The 26,016-nt window shown below is 37.9% G+C and overlaps 1 protein-coding gene across 7 annotated transcripts in view; it reads left to right on the top strand.

The window, feature by feature from the left end:
- Positions 1–25,123, top strand: part of LOC125239204 (catenin alpha-like) — a 121,343-nt gene extending 96,220 nt beyond the window's left edge. Inside the window, exons 2-11 of one of the 7 annotated variants that reach the window (XR_007178504.1) lie at positions 2,363–2,508; positions 6,805–6,877; positions 9,126–9,193; positions 10,781–10,962; positions 12,199–12,304; positions 14,214–14,348; positions 16,228–16,344; positions 20,421–20,586; positions 22,305–24,329; positions 24,443–25,123. Coding sequence is in view for 6 of the 7 variants with exons in the window: in XM_048146723.1 (XP_048002680.1) it covers positions 2,830–2,975; positions 6,805–6,877; positions 9,126–9,193; positions 10,781–10,962; positions 12,199–12,304; positions 14,214–14,348; positions 16,228–16,344; positions 20,421–20,585 (992 nt within the window). In the remaining variant the exon portion in view is untranslated. Of the gene's footprint in view, positions 1–2,362; positions 2,509–2,829; positions 2,976–3,206; positions 3,277–6,804; positions 6,878–9,125; positions 9,194–10,780; positions 10,963–12,198; positions 12,305–14,213; positions 14,349–16,227; positions 16,345–20,420; positions 20,587–22,304 lie in introns of those variants that run through there. The other 6 variants (XM_048146727.1, XM_048146726.1, XM_048146723.1 and 3 more) reach the window with 6 other exon arrangements.
- The last annotated feature ends 893 nt before the right edge of the window (positions 25,124–26,016 follow it).

Here is a 26,016-nt window from a genome sequence, read left to right as displayed (position 1 = left end):
CCTCACGCCGCTCTCCTTGGCGAAACAGAACTGGCGCAAACCTGTGGTACTAAGTACTGCGGACCGCAGGGCGGTATGGGAGAGCAAGCAGCTACACGGGCGGTTCTACAAGGCCCTCACGGGACCCGATGTAGATCTGCTCGCATCGGTGAACTGGTTACGATTCGGGGACCTCTTCGGAGAAACCGAGGGTTTTGCCTGTGCAATTGCGGACGAAGTTATGATGACGAACAACTACCGGAAATATATCCTGAAGGACGGTACGGTCGACATTTGTCGGGCATGCCGCCGTCCCGGAGAGTCACTCAGGCATATCATTTCCGGTTGTTCTCATCTAGCTAACGGCGAGTACTTGCACAGACATAATCTCGTAGCCAGGATCATTCACCAGCAACTTGCTCTTCAATACGGCCTTGTGGACCGCGAAGTACCGTACTACAAGTACTTACCTGCGCCAGTTCTCGAAAATGGTCGTGCCACGCTCTATTGGGATCGATCTATTATCACTGACAGGACTATTGTAGCCAATAAGCCTGACATTGTGATAATAGATCGACTGCAACGCCGGGCAGTGCTCGTTGACATCACCATCCCCCATGATGAGAATCTCGTGAAAGCCGAGAAGGACAAGTCCAGTAAGTACCTAGACTTGGCTCACGAGATAACCGCCATGTGGGATGTTGAATCAACGATCATTGTTCCGATAGTCGTTTCAGCGAACGGTCTCATAGCGAAGAGTCTCGACCAACATCTTAAGAGACTCTCGCTAGGTGGCTGGATCAAGGGCCAGATGCAGAAGGCGGTGATCCTGGACACAGCGCGGATAGTTCGACGGTTCCTCTCTCTGCAGCCCTAACCACCGGCAGCTTGGGCCCTGCCCCGCTGCTGGCGGCACCCTAGGTTAGGTTTTTTATAATATGTTTATATGTTTTTATATTGTTTTGTAAGTGTTTTTTTATTTTACTTTATACTCATATTGTAAAAAACCTAGCATAAGAAAAAAGATAAATAAAGGAAATAATAATTTGTGCAAAATGTTTCGTTAGTGTTTTAGATATGTATATTTTTGTTATTGTAATATTAATTAAAGACAACTAAATGAATAATTGAACTACATAGAACCGTTTAATGACGCACTCGAGACCAATCTTTGCAATTTTTTTCTATCGAGCCGATTTCAATAAATCGTGTATCGAGTACGGCTATGTTCGTTGAAATATAATGAATAACAACATATAATTTACTTGCCTTACTAAAACTAATAGTTTGTCTTAAAAAACTGCGCAAGTAACATCAATTTTGCGCAATTGGGTGTTGTCAGCCCCTTAAAACCTTTTAGTTTTTTTTTTATACTACGTCGGTGGCAAATAAGCATACGGTCCGGTTAGTTTGTGATAAAGTAGTAAATCACAGTCGGTAATAAAATAAAGTTTAAGTTAAGCATTAGATACGCACCATGGGGTCACAGAAATGCCACTGTCAGGTCAAGGCGCGGTAAAGATCACATCCGTTACCAGCGAACGTAATATCGGTGACCGTGGCTATTCGGTTACTGTACATTTTTTATTTTGTTACAAAATGAGCAATTCCTTTGTACATAGCCACGTCAGCAAATTTTAGTTGATCCTATTTTGTTACCAACATTTAGTAATATAAGTCGACTATCGTAAGATATATACGGGTTAATTGTTATAATTAAGAAAATATATATATATACTAGAGAACCTTAATGACGAAATAAAACTTAATAAAATCTCAATTCATCAACAAAATCTTGGTAACAAAATAGGAATTAATACAAACAAATTTAACTTTTTCCTTAATTTTTGTACAAACTTTTCGAGAACTGCTGAAATGCAACATCCATCCATACTAATATTATAAATGGGAAAGTGTGTGTGTCTGTTTGTTTGTCCGTCTTTCACGGAAAAACGGAGCGATGGATTGACGTGATTTTTTAAGTGGAGATAGTTGAAGAGGTGGAGTGACATTGGCTACTTTTTGTCTCTTTCTAACGCGAGCGAAGCCGCGGGCAAAAGCTATTTGTTTATAAATTGAAATAGATATCATACAAAAAAGAAAAAAACCTAAGCTGAAGACCCGGGTTCGATTCCCGGCTCGGCCACCAGTGGACCTTGTCGTTTTTTCTTCGCAAAAGGCTCCTTAAACCAGTTGAGGGTAAGTTGATAGATTACACGACCAAATAAGGAGGTTATAAAAATCAGGTCGCCAGTGATAGATTCGCTTGGTTTTGTAAAATGTTGTAACTATCCGAAAATGTACACATTATTTGTGTACGTTTCTGTAAATTCGTAAAAGTAAAGCACAGAATATATAATAATTGAAATTTCCATTGTTACAGTGATGTCAAAATTCGCGGTGCGCGTAGACGCGGCCGTGTCTGCTCTGGGAGGAGGCGCCGGTTTGGATGAAAACGAGTTTATCGACGCGTCCCGTCTGGTGTATGACGGCGTGAGGGAGATACGCCGCGCCGTGCTCATGAACCGGGTGAGTGGAAACACTCGGGAGATACTAGGAAAAATACTCGAAAATACTAGGGAAAAATACTTGTTAAATACTCTTAAAATACCAGGGAAAAATACTTGGTGGACACTAGGGAAAAATACCTTTATAATACTAGTGAAAACACTCGTAAAAGACTAGGGAAAATACTTGGTAGACACAAGGGATAAATACTTGTATAATACAAGGGAAAATACTTGGAAAAACACACATAAGATACTAGGAAAAATATTCGGCAGAGACTAGGGAAACATACTTGGTATAGATACCAGTGTGAGTATAGTAGGTGTGTGTGAGATGTGAGAGTGATGTCAAAATTCGCGGTGCGCGTGGACGCGGCCGTGTCTGCTCTGGGAGGAGGCGCCGGTTTGGATGAAAACGAGTTTATCGACGCGTCCCGTCTGGTGTATGACGGCGTGAGGGAGATACGGCGCGCCGTGCTGATGAACCGGGTGAGTGGGAAGGGAACACTCGGGAAATACTTGGAAGATACTAGTAAAAATATTCGTAAAATACTAGGGAAAAATACTTGGGTGATACTTGGAAAAATACTCGTATAATACTAGGAAAAAATACGTGTAAAAAATATGGGAAAATACTTGAAAGATACTAGGAGAGAATACTCGTAAAATACTTGGTAAATACTAGGTAAAATATTTAACATGTTTAATAATAATCGCTAGGAGGAGGAAGACCTCGACCCTGAAGATGTGGAACTGGATGAAAACTACACTCTGGAGACCAGAAGCAAATGTGAGCCGACACACGGCCCTGATTGGCTGCCAGATCTGATCACATGACATACAAAAATACTAATATTTTTAGTACTTTTTTTTACCACGTCGGTGGCACAGAATAATAAAGAGTACTATCGTACAGTATGGCCACTCCCGCTCCCCGCTGAAAGTGCCGCCCACCCCCTCTCGGTTACCTCACAGTTACCGCCTGTCAATAACGCGAACAGTTTACCTGTCATGTTTCACTCATACAAGCATAGTCCGCGTTCACCTACACGAGCTTAGACTGTGTGCTAGGAACGCGCCTCTTTCATATATTTGATCACCAGTGTCCGAGGTGTGTCCGGTGGCAAACAGGTATACGGCCCGCCTGATGGAAAGCGGTCACCGTAACCTACGGACACATCTAAAGGGAGTGTACAAGTTTCTAATGGGTTAGCAACGCGCATGTGACACTCCTTGAGTTTAACCGCTTTCCATCAGGCGGACCGTATGCTTGTTTGCCACCGACGTAGTATTAAAAAAAAAATCTTCCCGAAATTTACCTAAACTCATATTTTATTCCTTCTTTTGACCTCAGAAATGCGTGGTTAAAATATTTCGGGTTTCTCATACACCGTGTACTTATGAAAGTCTTAAAATCAATGTAATCATGTCGTCAGATCAGGTAGTAAGGAATCATTTTCATGTCGTGTGTGTTCTGAGGGTGTCTTCAAAATTCATGAAGTGCAACTAAAGCCTGTCCAGAAATATATGACTATTGTCAAGAGCTCAGCACAGTATGAAGAAAATAGTTCTAATGAAATTCCGCAAGATGGCGCGTTGTCACATTTCTGGTCAGGGTAATTGTATGGCTTCCTGAATTCTGAATTTTCATGTGTGTTTTAACGTGTATGTGATTTGTTCATTGTGTTTTGGTTTATTTCACACTTTACCTTATTCTTTTAAAAAAATAATGTTGGCAGTGGGGATAGTCTTGGAAAAATCGTGCCTCTAAATTTGACAGCAGAAATTGTTGCAATAACTGAACTGTTAAAACTATACATGACGACCGGTCTGGCGCAGTCGGTAGTGACCCTGCCTGCTACGCCGCGGTCCCGGGTTCGAATCCCGGTAAGGGCATTTATTAGATAATTAAACGAACTTTCCTAAAGTGAAGTTCGATCACTATTATATGAGTCGCTTCATTCGATTCCTTATTCGTCTGTGGATTCACCCAAGGCCATAAGCAGCTCCGGTTCCACCGGTGCTTCTGCAGGTGCTTGCGCGGTTTCATCGGGCATGGGGGTACTTTGGTCTACTTCAAGATCAGCAATCTCATGTTCAACCGTGTTTTGGCGAGGATTATCCTCAAGGTCATTAATTGGCAATTGTTGGGTGGACTGGTGCCCCTCAGATTGAACAGGTGCAGTCACTCTGTTTTCTTGGTTTATTTGGTCCATTGGAGGACAGTGAACAATGACATCAGCAATAATTGTATCTACAAATAAAAATAATAAAAATTAGAATTTTTATTTGAAAACCCAAAAGAAGGTAGTTGAGTTATGATATAACTCGGTTGTACTTGTCTCGCAGACCAGACAACTTAAGTAGATACAGATAATTATTATTAATTTCATAATTTTATATTCGGCAAGTGCCTCGTGGTTAACTCGCAGTTAATCACGTTGTCGCAATTGACTCGCAGTCAATCCCGACTTTAAACTCTTTATTATATCATATTTATATCCTTAAAAACAACACGGCGGTAGCTCGCAGCTAACACCGAGCATTTAAATCTATTCTTTGAGTTATAAAAATAAATGAGGGTAGACCAAAATTAACATTAATCATTTAAAATCACTTAAACTTTTTAAGATCTCTTTAGAAACTAAATTAGTAAATTTAGTAATATTTCTTTAACCAATATAAAACACAAATTTACCTTGTTCATTTTCCTCGTCAGACGAGGATTGCATTACTCGAATTCTTTTGCGAGAGGGTTCCTAGCAAGATCTATTTGGCAATGGTGTGAGGAGCGCCATATTTGGTTATACCTGTTAAAACATTATATCGAGAATGAAGCGATGAAATATAATTGTGTGATGAGCACAGATATTTGTTCCTGAGTCATGGATGTTTTCTATGTATATACGTATTTATATATTATATATATCGTTGCCTGAGTACCCACAACACAAGCCTTCTTGAGCTTACCGTGAGCCTCAGACAATCTGTGTAAGAATGTCCTATAATATTTATTTATTATTTATTTATTTTATACATTTTGATAGTTCCGTTCACCAAAGTATGTGACGTATCTGGGTAAAGGGATTTTAATGTCGATGGCGCTTACGGCGTTATAAGCGATGTTCGTGTACAAATACGACGCCGCGGGACGTAAGCGCCATCGACAATGAGGTCCCTTTACCCAGACAACGTCACAAATTCAACTGTTAAGCTTAGGGTTACTATTACTAGTTTGTATGTACTATCTATCAGCTGTAAAAGTGCATGGCGAATTTATTAATGAATTCATTCATAATTTCTCCATGCGATTTCGCAGCTCACTGTACAGTAATGGATAGAGGTGTATTTGGGCCAGTTTTTTTTTTTTTTCAAAGTTGTCCACCCCACATTTTTTGTAACATGGGTATTTTGCGCGATTCATACTCATAATCGCGAGGCCTTTCGATCATGATAGAAGAAAAAAAAATCCCAAGACTTCCATACGTTTTTTCAAACCTTCCATTCCGTTACCGCCATACAAAATGTATGAAAAAATGGTAACGGAATGTAAAAAAAATCTTGGGACCCTCTTTTTTAGGGTTCCGTAATCAACTAGGAACCCTTATAGTTTCGCCATGTCTGTCTGTCCGTCCGTCCGTCCGTCCGTCCGTCCGCGGATAATCTCAGTAACCGTTAGCACTAGAAAGCTGAAATTTGGTACCAATATGTACATCAATCACGCCAACAAAGTGCAAAAATAAAAAATGGAAAAAATGTTTTATTAGGGTACCCCCCCTACATGTAAAGTGGGGGCTGATATTTTTTTAAATTCCAACCCCAACGTGTGATATATTGTTGGATAGGTATTGAAAAATGAATAAGGGTTTACTAAGATCGTTTTTTGATGATATTAATATTTTCGGAAATAATCGCTCCTAAAGGAAAAAAAAGTGCGTCCCCCCCCTCTAACTTTTGAACCATATGTTTAAAAAATATGAAAAAAATCACAAAAGTAGAACTTTATAAAGACTTTCTAGGAAAATTGTTTTGAACTTGATGGGTTTAGTAGTTTTTGAGAAAAATACGAAAAACTACGGAACCCTACACTGAGCGTGGCCCGACACGCTCTTGGCCGGTTTTTTTTCCTATTAAGATTGAAAGAGCTCGCGATTCTGAATGGAAATCACATAAAAAATTCCAAATCCAAAAAAAGTGGGGTGGACAACTTTGAAAAAAATGGCCCATTTAATAATTGAATCGATTAAAAAGGTAAAGTGTGAAACAATATCATCCATCGCATGCTTGTGTCATGTCCATAACGCATGTTATATTGTAGACGAGCGACGATCTCGACACAGACACGGAGTTCGAACCCGTCGAAGACATGACCATGGAGACTAGAAGCCGATGTGAGTCCATCTTTCCCTTATCTAGTTCTTACTACGAAATACTCAATAGACTTTGAATATTTCCTAAAATTAGTTCCCAATTTTTTTTTATATCAAAAGAAAAATTTAAGTGGTGTTTTTTCGCCAAACTGTGGACAGTTTGTTGGCGCTCTATAATATTAATAACAAAACGAGTGTGATGATCAGTATATCCCCGTCCATCTGCATATTAAACTACAACTTCGAAAATAAATGGAAACAAATAAATAACAACACCCTCAGCTGACCATCTGGATCAATTGCAATAGAGTTCCACTAACAGCTGCTAATAGTGCTGGAAATGCTACAAAATACATGCCTTAATGTAATCCTTAGTTATCGAGCAATGTTTTTTGTTAAAAATCTGTTTACTACTAGACTTTCTTAGTTGAAAATCTTAAATACTTACCTATTGATCTAGGTTAGTTTGCTTGAGGGCTATGAGACAGCGTATTCGAGCAAGGCTCTTGAGCAGCGCCATTTTTACCGACTTGATTAACAAATATCGTCATATTTCAACCAGTTTAAAAGAAGACCTTAATAAATATACCTTCCTTGAGAATCATTCTAGTCATGGGTGAAAACCGCATGAAAATCCATTCAGTAGTTTTTGAGTTTATCGCGAACACACATACATAGACAGACGCGGCGGGCGATTATGTTTTATAAGGTGTAGTAATACATCAGCATCACACGGCCTAGGACTCGATGGATTGCAAGAACATCGTGCCTAAAACCACTCAATATGGAAGGTACTGGCATGAGATCTCTTTGGTGTTTAATATGTGTTCATTGTTGATTGTGACGACTTTCTTGTGGTATGTTTTCATGTGGGTGGTTCTCATTAAACTAGTGACTTCATCATTAGAGTGACTTCGCACTATGTCCGGTTCACTCCGAATCCGATCACCGTCATCCGATTTCTTTCCATCATTCTTCAGATCTAGTGCGTAAATTACCTTAGAAATAGTTCTACGGCTATTACGGACCATTGTAATGGCATATATTAGCTACTTTTGTGGTTTAACAGTAACACTTTGGTTTACTGCAACATAATTGCATATTGCTTGTAGGTATCAGCAGGGTTAGCACATGACTGCCACGAGAGTAAGTCGTCGCGAGATAGACTACCCGCCCTTATGTCTTTAATACAGTAAAGACGTGTGATCTAATCTCGCGGCGACATACTTTCGCGGCAATCATGTGCTAGGCCTACAGCGGCTAACGTACGTGTATAAATAAAGTACGCACTCTGAATAAACGTTCATAAACCTACAACATCTCATGTATTATTACATGGCGACCCTGCCAGGACCATATTTTACGGGTTTGAATCGGATTCAGAGCGGACGTAGTGCGAAACCATTCTTATTTATATGGCTTTACGTATATACATAATCTGCTGACACTTGGACTAGTTAATTCTGTCAGATTTGCCAGTAATAAAGGTGAAATGTGCAGTGTGTCAGAGAATTATGCTCGGAAACTTTACCATACAGTAATAAATAAGAGAAGTTCCTACGGGAACAAGATTTTCCTATTAAGAATTACTTTTATGACTGTACTGTTACTGCTAAATCTTAACAGAAAAAGCTCAGTCTGATTTCAAATTTGTGGGGTTAGACCAAAAGAACTGAGACAGGGTAAACCATGATGAAAAAACTACTCCAACTCAAATATTGAAGGGCGAAGCCACGTAAAAGTAACGAGAGTCACGACTTCATCGAGTGTTTATTTGAACTACAGCTGCAAATGAAAGGATCTATGCATGTATCGGGAAAGTAACACTTATTTAGAGATAGATTATCACTTGAACTTGCGTCGTACATAAATGGAACATGCCATAAAATCGTGACTCATGTTACTCTTGCCGCCGATTGACCCTGAACTTTAATGAGTTTAGACGGTCAACCTAATCTTGGCACTAAAAATGGCGAGAAATTTGAAAAATGTAGGCTCACCAGCCAATTGTCACCGGCAAACGCGTGCTTTCCTAAATCTTGACGTTGGCGGAATCATCGATGAGCCATAACACTTAAAATTTGATTGAAAATGTGGAGGCGAAGATTTCATTTGAATTTCGCGCCATTTTTCTGTGGCAACATTTGGTTGACCGTCTATAATTAAGTCTCAATTCAATACATAATGTCTCTTAAGAAGATCCCAGTTCATTTGGTCTAATTTTACATACTGGCGGCAAGCGTAAAGTTGTAATGTATGTGTTTTGCAGCGAGCGCGCACACCGGGGAACACGGTGTGGACGAGTACCCTGACATCAGCGGCATCACCAACGCTAGGGTGAGTATATTTCTACAAAATACAAAATCATTTATTCAGCAAATAGGCCACGGGGGCACTTTTACACTAAAGTGAATCATTATTAATAAATTAGGTACCAATTTTTGTCCTCGTTTTGTCTGAAACACTGTAACTGTCCTAGCTCAGGCATTTGTATAAAACATCTCTTATAAGTATAAGCTCGCCTTTGTACATAACCGTTACAATAGGCTACTTGACTCTTTTTCAAAGTATGTCTTATATTATTAATTACTGTCTAATTAAACGAAAAAAATAGTACCATATTTTATTACGACTTAAAAACCCGCAAAAAAATTATTTAAAGTTTACTTTTACTTGATCAGGCAAAAACAACATCAGCCATATTAATCTATAGAATATCTATGACATGACGTCAGTATATTTAGAAAATATATTTCACATTGTCACACCCGTCAACGACTATGAATTTTAATACAATAGAGGTTGCTTCTATGGAGATCAGATTACTACCTCTAATTTCCATAGTTGATCTGAATTATGTTACGTCACTCCATCGGCCAACACCGTCTTCGGAGTCCATAATTAAAAAAATATATACACACATGTTTAATTAAAAATACGCAGTCATCACGCACTTTTAATGCCCGCAAGCTATAAATATTGATTTCTTAAGTCAAATACTACAGAAAACAATAACTTGATGTGCTAAATTCGATACGAGTCTAGTAGCCTAATTATTCTCTGTACATGTAATTTGTTCTGTACAATAAAGTGTTTACTACTACTACTACAATTCTTACCCTCTTATTCATAAACGTTAAGTTATCAAGGCGATAAAAATCGTTTCTCCCTTTCTATCAAACCGATACGTCGGAAAGGGACAAACGATATTTATCGGCTTGATAACTTTAGTGAACGTTCATGAATAAAGCTAGGAACATACTACGCGGACGTCCGTCGTCGATCGACCGCGGACGGGGATCTGGACAATGAATATACACTTAACCGTGCAAACTATCGGTCAACGGACGTGGACGTGGCCTTGAGCGCATGGACGTCCGATCGAAATCTGGCTCGCTGGATGTTTTGTTCCGTGCACACTGATCGGTCGCGGTCGCGGTCGATTTACGTCGGACGTCCGCGTAGTATGTTCCTAGCTTAAGGGTGTTAGTCTTTAATGTAGAATAATAAACCGTAAAATTATGTTTTTCTTAATGTTTTTTTTTAAAATGAATTATTCGTATTTATTTGAAACTACATTTCTTTAGAATGAAAGAAATTAGGATAGGTTTAGGAAATTAGATAAATATAAGGATGAGGAGTTTTGATATGTAGGGTCTTAAAACAAGCTGCGGTCTGGCAAAAAAGAGTAGAAAATAATGCATTGCTTGTGGCAACTATTTTGACACTTCTGAATGAGAAAAGTAAGTGTTTCTATGATAAAAGAATTGGTTACATTTGTACTCTTTTGCCAAACTATAGAAAGCTGTTATTCTTTCTATCCTAATCCTTTTCAGGGTTCCGTACAAAAAAGGTACAAAAGGAACCCTTATGGCGTCGCTCTGTCCGTCTTTTAGCAAACAACTAATCAATAACATCTTGCAGGAAGCCATGCGAAAGATGACAGAGGAAGACAAACGCAAGATCCTGCAGCAAGTGGAGCTGTTCCGCCGCGAGAAGATGACGTTCGACAACGAGGTCGGCAAGTGGGACGACGCGGGCAACGACATCATCACGCTCGCCAAGCACATGTGCATGATCATGCTCGAGATGACGGACTTCACCAGGTGTGTGGGAAAATACTAGGCAAAATGTAAAAAATGCTAGGTAAAATACTTGGGGAATACTTGGCTAAATACTAGGCAAAATACTCGTAAAATACTAGGTAAAGATCTCGCGAAATGCTAAGTAAAATACTCGTCAAATTTTTGGTAACATTCTCAGAAAATACTAGGGTAAATACTTGTTAAATACTAGTTTAATACTAGGAAAAGTACTAGGCATAATACTGGTAAAATACTAGGTAGAATACTTGGGAAATACTAGAATATACTAGGTAATAAACTTGCAAAATACTAGGTAAAATACTTACACAATACTAGGTAAAATACTTGGGAAATACCATGTCAAATACTTGTAACCTTTTAACATACAAAATTAGTAACGATCCTCTCATCTACTCTAAGGTTAGCTGGAAGACATCCCTTATAGGGATAAGCTCGCCTTTGTATCTCTATCCTACAAATTGTATATTATAAACTGTTGAACACAAAAAAGTGATTACTACTACTGTTAATCACTCGTAAAATAAGTTTATACTATGTAATATACTGTTAAAATACTAAGTAAACTAGGTATAATAATCGTATAATACTAGGAAAAATACTCATAAATACTAAGTACTTATAATACTTGTAAAATACTATATAAATATAAATATTTTTAGGGTTCCGTAGTCAACTAGGAACCCTTATAGTTTCGCCATGTCTGTATGTCCGTCCGTCCGTCCGCGGATAATCTCAGTGACCGTTAGCACTAGAAAGCTGAAATTTGGTACCAATATGTATATCAATCACGGTGACGAAGTGGTAAAATAAAAAGTGAAAAAAAAATGTTTTGTTAGGGTAACCCCCGTACATGTAAAGTGGGGACTGATTCTTTTTTTCATTCCAACCCCAACGTGTGATATTTTGTTGGATAGGTATTTAAAAATGAATAACGGTTTACTAAAATTGTTTTTTGACATTATTAATATTATATTTTCGGAAATAATCGCTCCTAATGGAAAAAAAAGTGTGCCCCCATCTAACTTTTGAACCACATTTAAAAAATATGAAAAAAATCACAAAAGTAGAACTTTATAAATACTTTCTAGGAAAATTATTTTGAACTTTATAGGTTTAGTAGTTTTTGAGAAAAATATGGAAAACTACGGAACCCTACACTGAGCGTGGCCCGACACGCTATTGGCCGGTTTTTCAATCGGTATTTTGATATCGTTTTGACCTGACATTTTGTTCCAGGGGCCGCGGTCCTCTGAAAACCACCATGGACGTCATCAACGCAGCCAAGAAGATCTCCGAGGCTGGCACCAAGCTGGACAAACTCACTAGGGAGATCGCTGAACAGGTATACACCGTGTTTATTATGTTTTCCGTTAAATTCGACACGTCGTTAGGTTCATTATCAGGAACCATTCTGTATATCACTTTTAGCTTTGCGCGCGGCCAGTTAGAATAAGCATTATTTTGTATAACTAAACGTTTACTTCTTCACTGCTACGTTCACTACTTCGTTTCTCGACACGTGGCAAACCAAGAACAAACGGGCCGCCCGCTCGTTTTTACCCAGAACGTGCAAGTTGTGGAATGACCTTCTGAGGTGTTTCCCTTGCGCTATGACATGGGGTTCTTCAAGAAGCAGGTATTTATGGTTTTCAAAGGTCGGCAACGCATGAGTGGCTCCCCTGATGTTGCCTATGTCCATGGGCGGCGATGACTGCTTACCATCAGGCGGCTCGGCTCGTCTGCTGCCTATTTCATAAAAAAAAAAAACTACCTCTTTTAGTTAAGTCATTAGGTTTCTTTGTGCGCTCTAAACTAAATTTATATATTGTTGTGTACTAATCTCGTTAAGTGAATTGTATGTAATTCTTATGAGATTAAATGATCTTAAACCTTAGTTAAAATCGCAAAAAAAAATTACATCGTTTTCATCCATACTAATATTATAAATGGGAAAGTTTGTGTGTCTGTTTGTTTGTCCGCCTTTCGCGGCAAAACGGAGCGACGAATGGACGTGAGTTTTTAAGTGGAGATAGTTGAAGGGATAGAGAGTGACATAGGCTACTTTTTTGTTTCTTTCTAACCCCCACTTCCCTAAAATGGGGGGGGGGTGGAATTTTGTATAGAGCATTCCGCAATTTTTAACCCCCGACGCAAAAACGACGGGGTGTTATAAGTTTGACGTGTCTGTCTGTCTGTCTGTGTGTGGCATCGTAGATCCCGAACGGATGAACCGATTCACATTTAGTTTTTTTTTGCTGAGGTAGTCGGGAGTGTTCTTAGCCATGTTTAATGAAAATCGGTCTACTATGTCGCGGTCGGAGGCTTTTTCAAAATTTTAATATTTAAATTGAACTCGAGGGAGGCCGCGGGCAAAATCTAGTATGAAATAAATGACATGCAACGAGAAAGTGACCAAGCTATGGTCAAACAAGTTTGACACTAGAGAAAGGCGCCCTATTTTCTATGGGTACACAAACATTCGTTTTTAAATTTCCGCTCTGGCGCAGTCGGTAGTGACCCTGCCTGCTGCGCCGCGGTCCCGGGTTCGAATCCCGGTAAGGGCATTTATTTGTGTGACGAGCACAGATATTTGTTCCTGAGTCATGGATGTTTTCTTTGTATATAAGTATTTGTATATTATATATATCGTTGCCTGAGTACCCACAACACAAGCCTTCTTGAGCTTACCGTGGGCCTCAGTCAATCTGTGTATGAATGTCCTATAATATTTATTTATTTATTTAAATTTCCTCTTTAACCCCCGACGCAAAAACGACGAGATGTTAAAAGTTTCACGTGTCTGTCTGTTTGTATGTGTGTGTCTGTGGAATCGTAGCTCCCGAGCCCATGGACCGATTTAGATTTAGTTTTTTTTTTGTTTGAAAGCTGATGTCGGAGTTTTTTTTTTTTTTTTTAAATTTAGATTTTGTAGCTATTGTTCTAGTGACGGAAATTGCTTGACGGGCTTTAGGTACCAAGCTGCGTATATACAAAATAGTTTATTTATAAAAAACACAAATTTCATGATATACAGGGATGATGACTCCGGTAAGCAATATTGCTTATGTTGGGAGCCACCGCTCTTCCTTAGGTTTTAAAGGTACAATAGTACTTTAAAAGTGTATGTATTTATCATAAAAGTATAGGAAACATTAAAAAAAACACAATTATGTTAAATTACAATTACAAACCTTTCATGAGAAGCTTAAAGTTAAAATATACAATTCCTAATGTGTTTGTTTATATTACAGTGCCCAGAATCTTCCACGAAGCAAGACTTACTGGCGTACCTGCAGCGTATCGCCTTATACTGCCACCAGATACAGATCACCAGCAAAGTGAAGGCTGACGTGCAGAATATCTCCGGAGAGCTCATCGTTAGCGGGGTGAGTACACACTGTATAAGCGATGCGAGCCGAATGTTGCCGGACTCGCCCGATCGGAGTTGGATACCATAGTATCCAACAAGCGAGACTTGCACGTACTTGCAGCGTATCGCCTTATACTGCCACCAGATACAGATCACCAGCAAAGTGAAGGCCGACGTGCAGAACATCTCCAGAGAGCTCATCGTTCCTCCATGCGTTATCCCGGCGTTTGACACGGCTCATGGCATTGCAGTAGGGTAAAGGGTCGCGACTCAGTGATACCAAAGAAGATCGAGTATTATAGAGAGTTACTGTCAAAGTAAAATGTGTAATCACAGTGCATACACTGCCATCTCTCAACTAGGGATGTTACGAATATTTGCATTCGCATTCGCATATGCGAAAGATTCGTATTCTTTTAAACATTTGCATTGACATTCGCATTCGCTTCAAACGATGCGAATGTTTTGCGAATGCGAATATGTGCAAGTCGCAGCTTGTTCCTCGCCCGCGCCGGCCGCTCCAATTGCTACTTGTCGACTGTCGACTCGCGCATGCGCAGATAGCTCAAATTCGTACGGCGTAAAGTTCGTACTCGGCATTTTGACTAATAGCACACCAATAGTAAGCATTTTTACCCAGCGGGTTGTTGGTGATTGCTTGGTTTTTTATGAAATTCAGCGATATTCGCATTCGCACATTCGCATTCTGAATATTCGCATTCGCGAATGTGACACATGCGACATTCGTGACATCCCTACTCTCAACACAAACTTAAAACTTTTAAACATAAATTTTGACAATTTGGGCCATATTCTTAGCTTGATGTGTGTTAAAATGTCATAATTATATTAATGTTAACGCCACCTAGCCGAGCGTCCCCCAAAGATGTAACACCATTTAGTCCCCCTTACCTTTTTCTATATGGTTCTGAGGTACGTTTTTTTTTCTTAGACTAGCTGTCTATACGGAGTTATATATCGTCACTACTTTGAAAAAATCTCGTATCTCACGCTGCTTCTCAAAGTTAAAACGCATTAAGTATATACAGAGTGTAACAAAAATGGTGGTGATCCGTTTAAGGGCGTACTCAGTATCGTATTCTTATCAGGAAAAAGTAGAAGAAAATTTTTTTTTCGCTAAAAAAATTTTCACTTTTGTATGAGCCGGGCCGCGCGAATCGGTCGAATCTCCATACAAAGATAAAAAAACTTTTTGCGAAAAAAAAATTTTATCTAACTTTTTCCTGATGAGAATACGATACTGAATACGCCCTTAAACGGATCACCACCATTTTTGTTACACCCTGTATGCATTCCATACATACTTACTACAATTTTCTTTTTATTGACAGACGAAGATACAAGTTTTTTTTAAAGTAGTGACGATATGTCTTTGGTGATACGCTTCGCTCTCGACCACAGCACTGATTTTCTGCCGGACCTCAGGTCACAATAGATAATATAATTATGATTTTCTATTGTCAAAATTAAATCGGATACAAGTGTATAGTGTTATGTGTTAGTGTTCATTGTAGTAATGTACTATTTCTCAAACATGCAATGAAATATTATCTTTACGTTTCTTAAAATGGGCTGGGAAGTATCGCTTTTTGGGCGCAACAACTCGAGAGGACTGTAAAGGGATTTCATATTATTTTTTAGGCCTAGGCCTGCAAAGTAACTTTTTTTTTATAAAATATTGTCCTTTAGAGCATTTTTTTTTATTTCATTGTATGTTTGAGAAAAGCACTATACATGCCTCGGCGTGAAAACGGATTCCCGGCCTCGTATCCCTATCCGGCCTCGCTCGCACGCTCGCTCGGCCGTATATACCCACTTGGCCGGAAATCCTCATTTTCCCGGCCTCTGATGTAACGTGCTATTTTGTCCCACAGCTCGACAGCGCTACGTCTCTCATCCAAGCGGCCAAGAACTTGATGAATGCCGTCGTGCTCACGGTGAAGGCGTCCTACGTCGCTTCTACCAAGTACACGAGGCAGGGAACCATCGCTGTAAGTATACTTTCAATACTTATTCTATCCTAGAAAGCCATCCAGGTCTCCAGGTCTCTTTAAAGCAAGAGTAAATAGGTATCTCATAGGTAAGCGTGATCCAGCGTAGGCCGCATCATCACTTACCATCAGGTGTGATCGTGGTCAAACGTCTACCTATTCATACTTAAAAAAAAAAAAAAGAAAACCTGCAAAAGTTGATTCAGCTGGGAGGTCGCACCATACTGTTCTACCTCAAGGATGGCAGAGGGCGCCACGGAAATGTCATATACTTAGATTTTGCGACCCTTGCCTTCGTGACCCGATGGCCGAGCGGTTTAGACATCCGTCCGGTAAACGGAGGACGCCTGGTTCGATTCCAGCTCAGGACACTTGAAGGTCTTGGTCACTTTTTCTATGTATGTGACATTTAATTTATTTCATGTTTAAAAAATGCAAATTAAAATACTTTCTTCACTCGTACATATTATATTATTAAATTAATATTATAATAATATGAGTGAAGATCGTGTTAGTTTAAATTAAAATATTTTCTATAAAAATAATTTAAGTTGTTCTTAGAGTAGGTCGCGAATATTCGCGAAAAAAGATTCAAAAACGTTTTTTTTCTAAAATAGGTAGATTCAATGTTTTTCCTACTCAGAATCACGAGCCCTTTCGGTCCTAGTAGGTAAAAAAAAGTGTCCCAAATTTAATTTTTCCACTTCGTTTCCATTTTCAAACACTTTGTACAGCGGTTACAAAGTGGAAAGTAAGCAAAATAATAGAAAATTTTGGGACCATTTTTTTTGTCTCTTGTTTTTTGTTTTAGATCTCAAGGGCTCGACTTAGTTCTGAGTAGGAGAAACATAAAATTACCTACCTTAGAAAAAATATTTTTTTGGTGATAGTTCTCGTGAAAATGCCCAGTAAATGTTTATATTCGACTTGAAATCGGAAGCATGATAAAAATGAGAAATTAAATATTTCTTTGACATTTGAAATTATAGAGGCTTTAAGTTAGAGCAATGCGAGCTGAAATATAAATGAACAACAATGCTTTGGACGCTTTGATGGATGAAGCTCAAGAATGGTAAAAAGGCCCTTACTAGACTATAAAAATATTATGATAACTCGCTTTTTAACATAGTTATTTAAATTCAAGGTAAAAGAGTAGAAAACGTGGACAGTATTTCACCTTTTAATCACTTTAAGTTTTAACCTTATTTTAAATTTGGGAAGGTAATCGCAAAATTTATTAAAAATGTTTTATACAGTGGGTGCTGTCCTTGCACGTGTCATGGGAGGGACGCTGTGGCAACACCTACTTACTAAATTTATTTTTAACAAGCAGAAACGTCTGCTAACGATTCTAAACATTTTTATATTAAAGGAAAAAATGGAAAAATTAACGCTTCCGGCGGGACTTGAACCCGCATCATTTGCAATCCGTGCAAGGCTCTTAACCAATTGAGCTACAGAAGCCGCGCCGGACATCGCAAATCTTTCCATGCCTTTCCTTATGTACACACGTCTTGGGGTGACGTCTAGCGCCATCTACCGACAGACTATTATTATTTTAGAGTAGCAATAGACTATTGGGTGAGAGCTTTGCACTAAATATAATTACTAAGCTATTGGATAGAAATCTGGAGGCATGTGAAGATAGCGTTGTTCATTATTAACCAAAGTCATGAATTGATGAAAAAATAAACGTTTTCTACTCTTTTCACCTGTAAGTTAAGCGTACGCATAAGTATCTAATGAATTGACGCTGCCCTGCCTCCGGAACAGAACTATGTAAGTTTTAGTTGCTTTATCCGTACTTTTGATATACTCTGTCAAACAAGTTTGTCAGTAAATAAGAACAAAGAAAACTATATGCGTCCTTTTCTTTAGGGTGCTAGTGAAAAGGATACCTATAGTTTTCTTTGTTCTTATTTACTGACAGACTTGTTTGACAGAATATATTTATATATTTTAATTTAAACTATAGGTGTTAGAACTACGACCTTTTACCATAAGGGCCTGTGTGCGTAGTCGAATGCCCAAACGCTCACGATAATATCTCTTTCGTAGCTATCTCTATCGCTCTTGCGTATTGGCGCGACAGAGCCAGACTACCATACGACGCGAAACGCATCAGAAATGCCATTCGGCTACGGGGCCTGTTTATACTGTGCGAGAACTCGCATGCGAGTTTCATTAAACTGCGGTATTTGATTGTATGTAACCTCAACAGTCCGCACCGCAATGTAAAAATTAAATCGCTTGCGAGTTCGCGCGTCGTTAAGGCACTGGTCCCACCGCGAGCTAGTAAGCTATGAGATATCGGCTATAATAACCTAACCACAAAATTAAAATTTTGAAAAAACTCCGCACCGCGTCATAGTATACCGATTTTCATGAAACATGGCTAAGAACACTCCCGACTTACTCAGCTTTCAGACAAAAAAAACTAAATCCAAATCGGTTCATCCGTTCGGGAGCTACGATGCCACAGACAGACACACACACAGACAGACACGTCAAACTTATTATAACACCCCGTCGTTTTTACGTCGGGGGTTAAAAACGAACAAAAGATGAGCACTCGTGTGAAAATAAAAGAGATACGATGATAACTCACCGCTGGGCGAGTAACTATAAACATCGCCCTGTCTCTTTTATTTACACGAGTGATTATTTTTTGTCCGTTTTTATATATAGCCGATAGCTCATAGCTTACTCGCTGTGGGACCAGAGCCTAAATGAGCCTTAGTAAGGTCGTGCAAATCAGCGTGCACAAGTTTTTTGGCCCTCAGTTTAATAATTTAGAGCCATTACTTCACTCTATAGCACCGGTGTTTTCAGTTTTTTTTTTGTAAATATTTATTGTACCCAAAGATGGTTTGATCTTAAGTTTGATATATTACTGATCTTTTGACTTGTTAGTTATTTGTAATGTTATAATTTGTACATTTCATTGAATAAAAACTTTAGCATTGTAATATGGTATATGTTCTTATATAATTAATGAATCTACGGTTGTACTCAAGTTATTTATAAATAAACTCCGTGAACTGTCAGTTCAAGGAGTTAAGCCGTCGCGTGAACTCCTATATGCCTGAAGAGGGGCCTCCGAATTGGTCCGAAACATGTCGCAGCAATAGCGATATAATAACGTGAGTACAGCCGTAGATTCATTAATTATTTGAATATGTCCCACGAAAGTTTAACGTGTATAATGTTTTTATATTGTAATACATATTTGATCACTATGTTCTGCATGTTGCAACGCGGTCTTGATGCATGTTTCTAGTTTTGTCTAAGTGGATATAGAAATAATACAAATCGCTTACTGTTTTAAAGCAAAACAGATGTCAGATTCTGTAATCTCTTTTTGTACACTTTTTTTGCAATTATGTTTTTCTCTATCTTCCCAATTCTCTATTTTTGTGGAATGTGTAACTTTTATTTTTTATTTGACAGCTGTATTAGACGCTCTATTGTTAATAGTATTAGAATAAATAAAATATCGTTTATAACTGTATTCAACTTTCACGATTATTACACATAGTAGGGACGGCGTCCCTGAAATGTTTGACGTCAGTTTAATATGTAGTCATACGCGATTAAGTCCCGATTTAAAAATAATTATGTACAACTGTATTGACTATAAAGTCTATAGAACGTATTAAACAAGACGGCGCTCTCTATTTCAGCTGTCAATTTAAGGAGCACCTGAGCACTATATTTTATTCTTCTCACCTTTTCTATTAGCGATAACTTTTATCCATAGTACAGTCTGTATCGACAGTCGTGTTAGCAAATATACCATTATGTATACAGATTACAAACACTTTACATGTCATATCCTTAACTATTTAGAACAAAATTATGTCCATTTTAAATTATTTCAATCAAGAGATACGTTAGGATCACAAATTAGGTACGATTTAATAATCATTTACAAAACACATCTGTATTTTTAGTAACACCCCTTATTAAGATAAGTTTGGTGGTTAGACTAACACAGTATATTTGATTTTCACTGTACCAAGTTATTTTACCATTCCATAATACGCAACTCTATTTTAATGTGAACCTCTTTTCAGTCCCCAATAGTGGTGTGGCGCATGAAAGCCCCAGAGAAGAAGCCCCTCGTGCGTCCTGAGAAGCCCGAGGAGGTCCGCGCCAAGGTGCGCCGCGGCAGCCAGAAGAAACAACCAAGCCCCGTGCACGCGCTGGCAGAGTTCCAATCACCGGCCGAGAGCGTTTAATGTAAGCATATTTAACCCCCCCCACATCTAGCGTCTCGCGAGCGTAGCGTCGGGCCAACTGTATGGCAAAGCTTGCTTTCTTTTTCCATACTGTTGGCCCGACGCTACGCTCGCGAGACCGTTAAGACGAGATATGGGGGGGGTCCTATGTTTGGACCCTACCAGCCCCTAACTTCTTTTCCCTACACCTACTATTTAATAGCTTCCTAGGTATTTCCTTTCTTATACTAAAAAACCGGCCGGAGCGTGTCGGGCCACGCTCAGTGTAGGATTCCGTAGTTTTTCGTATTTTTCTCAAAAACTACTGAACCTATCAAGTTCAAAACAATTTTCCTAGAAAGTCTTTATAAAGTTCTACTTTTGCGATTTTTTTCATATTTTTTAAACATATGGTTCAAAAGTTAGAGGGGGGGGACGCACTTTTTTTTCCTTTAGGAGCGATTATTTCCAAAAATATTGATATCAAAAAACGATCTTAGTAAACCCTTATTCATTTTTTTTTTTGACGACCGGTCTGGCGCAGTCGGTAGTGACCCTGCCTGCTATGCCGCAGTCCCGGGTTCGAATCCCGGTAAGGGCATTTATTTGTGTGATGAGCACAGATATTTGTTCCTGAGTCATGGATGTTTTCTACGTATATAAGTATTTATATATTATATATATCGTTGTCTGAGTACCCACAACACAAGCCTTCTTGAGCTTACCGTGGACCTCAGTCAATCTGTGTAAGAATGTCCTATAATATTTATTTATATTTATTTTATTTTTTATTTAAATACCTATCCAACAATATATCACACGTTGGGGTTGGAATGAAAAAAATATGTCCCCCACTTTACATGTAGGGGGGGGTACCCTAATAAAACATTTTTTTCCATTTTTATTTTTGCACTTTGTTGGCGTGATTGATATACATATTGGTACCAAATTTCAGCTTTCTAGTGCTTACGGTTACTGAGATTATCCGCGGACGGACGGACGGACGGACGGACGGACAGACAGACATGGCGAAACTATAAGGGTTCCTAGTTGACTATGGAACCCTAAAAAGACTTTATCCGAGTGCAAAAATGTCTAGAAAGCAGCATTGTGTCTTATTTTTCTAAGTTTCGTTTTATACTACCTACTGATAAAATAGTAGCCGTACCTACCCTTACTATTCGCTCAAGGTCAGTCTCTCTATCGCATGAAGAAGCTATTCTAAAAAACTTGCTTTGTGTAACTTCGCACTACGGAGCGGCTCGGTGAAAATTCCAAGACGGTCAAAAGGTTAAAAATATACACTAGACTACATACTACACAAATACGTCTTGCTTATTTTTTTTTTGTCTTTCTAAACATACATACATACATACAATCACGCCTGTATCCCATAAAGGGGTAGGCAGAGCACATGAACTACTCAAGTTTCAGTGCCACTCTCGGCAAAAAGGGGTTTTTTTTTATATACTACGTCGGTGGCAAACAAGCATACGGCCCGCCTGATGTAAAGCGGTCACCGTAACCTATGGACGCCTGCAACTCAAACCGTTGAAAGAAAACGAAAATTGTGACATTGCAGTGACAGGTTGCCAGCCTCTCGCCTACGCCACAATTTAACCCGTATCCCACAGTCGACTTCTACGACACCCACGGGAAGAAAGGGGGTGGTGAAATTCTTAACCCGTCATCACACGAGTCTTTCTAAAATTCGTACCTAATTTCGATTTTCGTCTCCAGGTGGGGAAGCTGACATTCACCACGCATCAGCATCACGAAGTAGAAAATTATAAGCATTTGTTCAACATTAAGCTCATATTTATATTCCAAAAGTGTGATTTTCTTTTAATGTATTGGAAAAATATTTTTTACATTTTTATTCATTATTATTTAATCTTATTTCGATGGGAAATATGTAATCACATACCTGTTACTTTTTATATGTTCTCTATTAACACAAATAGTCAATGCGGACATTATATTAAAATTAACAACAAGAAATCGGCAGACACAGCTCAATCTGAACATATCGAAAATGATAATTGTTTCAGAATTATTTTGACAATAACTTAAGTACTTACTAAAATAATACACACTTTTAACATTTGCATTGACTATCTGTGTCCGAACATTAAGTAAAATAAATAACATTCATGATACTATAAAGAAAGGTTTAAAAGAACTTTAACACTTGGTTAAAAAGTATTAAAATTGAGGTTAATTTTGTTTCACACAGATACATTTTTAAACCACACTTAGTGAACCACTCCTCCTCGTGTGAGACTTAAACGCACCACTTCAGGATAAGAGCTATTAAAATCCCGCTCTACCAACTAAGCTATCGAGTCTCACCCGAAGCTCAAACTTTTTTTTAATATTTTTATACTCGTTTGATTATATATTTCTCATCCCGTAGTTTAAGTATGGTTTGCGTTTGTAACAGATACAAGGAAGCCATCAATGATTGTGTGACGCCTAACGTACAATAAGGCAGCCAAATGTAGGTCCGGTAGTTTTATATCCCGTAGGTAAATCATACTTTTCACCGTTATAACAAAATCTAGAAATATTCGAAACGAGTGATATTCGAAAAGAAATTCAAAACGAGTGGCGATACATTAAAACACGAACGTAGAGATCGAGTTGCGAATGACTTATTCGCACATGTAATATATCTGTGCTGTAATATAGCGCCATATGTATTGTAGTGCTTTATGAAAACTCATTTTTACTATTTCATTGGGGTAGGTACTATTTAAATGACCATAAAAACACAACTACTTATAGAATTTCAGAAAAAAACATATTTTTACGTGCGTTAACAAACATTTTGGGGCCTTTTTTTGAAATTCTTAGATGGCCTAAATTATATTATTTTTTGACACTTTTTTTTCTCTTATGAATATAGCAAAAGTTAGTCCTATACATTGTGCCCCTTTCTAATGCTCATAAGTGTTTTTGTTTTAACGGTGTCAAGTTTGTAGCATATATTATATAACTATGAATTAACGAATGTAACGAAAAGTATTAAAATTAACATTAATGTATAAGAAAGAGCTGTTCGTTTATTTGTTACGACAAATTATTTATATTTTATCATTAAGTTAGTTAAGCAATTACTAACATTTTGTTTAATATGTCTTACTTGCAAGTTAATTTTTTTCGGTTTTACCTTAAGTTTAACAATGACAAATTTTCTTAACCTATTCTTAAAGGATCGCTATCCATTGCATTAACTGCTTACTTTGACAGCTGGTGTAGATGGCGCTGTAAAACTACAGTAACATTAGTTTACTTAAAATCCAATGATATGCATGCCACTTAATATGGCGCAGTAAAGCGCCATCTATTTTAGCTGACAAACAAGGAACAAGAGAATTTCTATACTCAAAAATAAATGCAAACGCAATGATGCAGCATATATCTATGTATTATTTTACATACCTTACTGTTTTTTTTTATATTTCATGAGATTTTCTATTGACAATACACTAAAATAATGCTACTTTTCTAAGTAGGGATATAATCATTTATATTGTATTGTTTAGTTTTAAGGGCAGCTCTCAAAATTTACTATCAGAACTTAGATATATGTATAAGTAAGAAATACATAGCAATACTTTATATACCTTGTACTTTATGTAACCGATTCTTATTTAATATCATTTGAAGTACATATTTAACCTTTTATTAAAGAAATTTTCTTTCTTTCTTTTCTTGTAGGTACATATATAACCAGTACTTACCGCGACAGTAAATTGTTAAGTTTAACCCTTAAATGCATAGTGATGTATATATGCATCATTCATTTTTGACTCTATTGGCAGCATGTCAAAATTCAAATTTGAATAAATCTTTGTCAAGGTCATGCATTTAAGGATTAATATTTGAATTTAATATCGGAATTAAAATTCATATCAATAAAAACCATATACATGAAGATGTAATTTACGAAAAGGTTAAATTTGTACATCTATATGTTTTATTTTTTTTTACTTAAAAGACGTCCGAATATATAACCGAAATATTTTTCGCCATTTTTTTAGTTTTTTTCCGTAGAATATTTAACTTGCAATTTATTGTTAAAACAATATTAAATATGTATTCTTGCCACATACACAAGTAAATCGGACGTCAGTTTATATAAATTAATATCACTATTAGACTTAAACAATGTACTCGTTGTACCCTCTATATCCCAAAAAACATGTGCATGCGAGTTTTGAAAGGGTTTTTTGATACACATGAGAGTAAGTTAAATCTCGAGTTTGCAATATTCTTAAACCTTGAGCTACAAGCAATGTTTTGCATCGCACTTGCAATATAAAAAAAGTTTAAATAATGTACTAGAAATTTCATAATTCCCTGGGGAGTAGGATTTTTTTATAACTCCCGCTCCGCCTGCGTGCATTTGCACATTTACTGTGGGAGTGTGATGAAAAATTTGTTTTATGGACAAGCTTAAAAAAAATCAACACTGAACCGCTGTCAAAATTCGTAGTAAATCAGTAGAACTATTATTTACTAGCTTTTGCCCGCGGCTTCGCTCGCGTTAGAAAGAGACAAAAAGTAGCCTATGTCACTCTCCATCCCTTCAACTATCTCCACTTAAAAAATCACGTCAATTCGTCGCTCCGTTTTGCCGTGAAAGACGGACATACAAACAGACACACACACTTTCCCATTTATAATATTAGTATGGATTCTTAGTAGAAGCCTCCCCAAACCTATCTACATGGAATGGCCGACCAAAAATCGCGGATAGCATTCATACTATCGAGCAAGTTTTGGTCGGCCAGAACCGATTTCGCGTCGATATGTTTGGGGAAACCCTTAATTTGTGTAATGAGTAGTTGGGCCATTTTTTTTTAAGTTGTCTACCCCGCTTTTTTTGGATTTGGAAATTTTTATGTGATTTCCACTCAGCATCGAGAGCTCTTTCAATTCTAATAGGAGAAAAAGTGTCCCAAGGTTTTTTCCCATTCCGTTACCATTTTTTCATACATTTTGTATGGCGGTAACGGAATGGGAGGTCTGAAAAATGTATGGAAATCTTGGGACATTTTTTTTCTCCTATCAGGATCGAAAGAGCTCGCGATTCTGAGTATGAATCGCGTAAAAAATGCCCATGTTACAAAAAAAAGTGGAGTGGACAACTTAGAAAAAAATGGCCCAGATGTTCTAAACCTGATCAAAACTCGCATGTATAAAGGCTAATATTACATGCCACGAGTTTCTCGTAAGACTTATGGGTGAAAAGTAGTGGTATCTACTTACACATTAACATTACAGCAAAGTCGTATCATATGACTCGTATGATACAATTTTTTTCCCCTCACTAGCTCGGAAACACGTGTTTTGTCCTTTAATACCAGCCGGTAAAAACGCATTTTAGGGTTTTAAAGATCTATGCACGACCTTGTAAATGACGAATAACAGTACGGGAGAAGAA

The sequence above is a fragment of the Leguminivora glycinivorella genome, chromosome 25 (genome assembly GCF_023078275.1).
Source record: "Leguminivora glycinivorella isolate SPB_JAAS2020 chromosome 25, LegGlyc_1.1, whole genome shotgun sequence".
Taxonomy (NCBI): Eukaryota; Metazoa; Arthropoda; class Insecta; order Lepidoptera; family Tortricidae; genus Leguminivora; species Leguminivora glycinivorella.
Note: the sequence above shows the minus strand (reverse complement) of the source record. Positions and strands in the feature narration are given on the sequence as shown.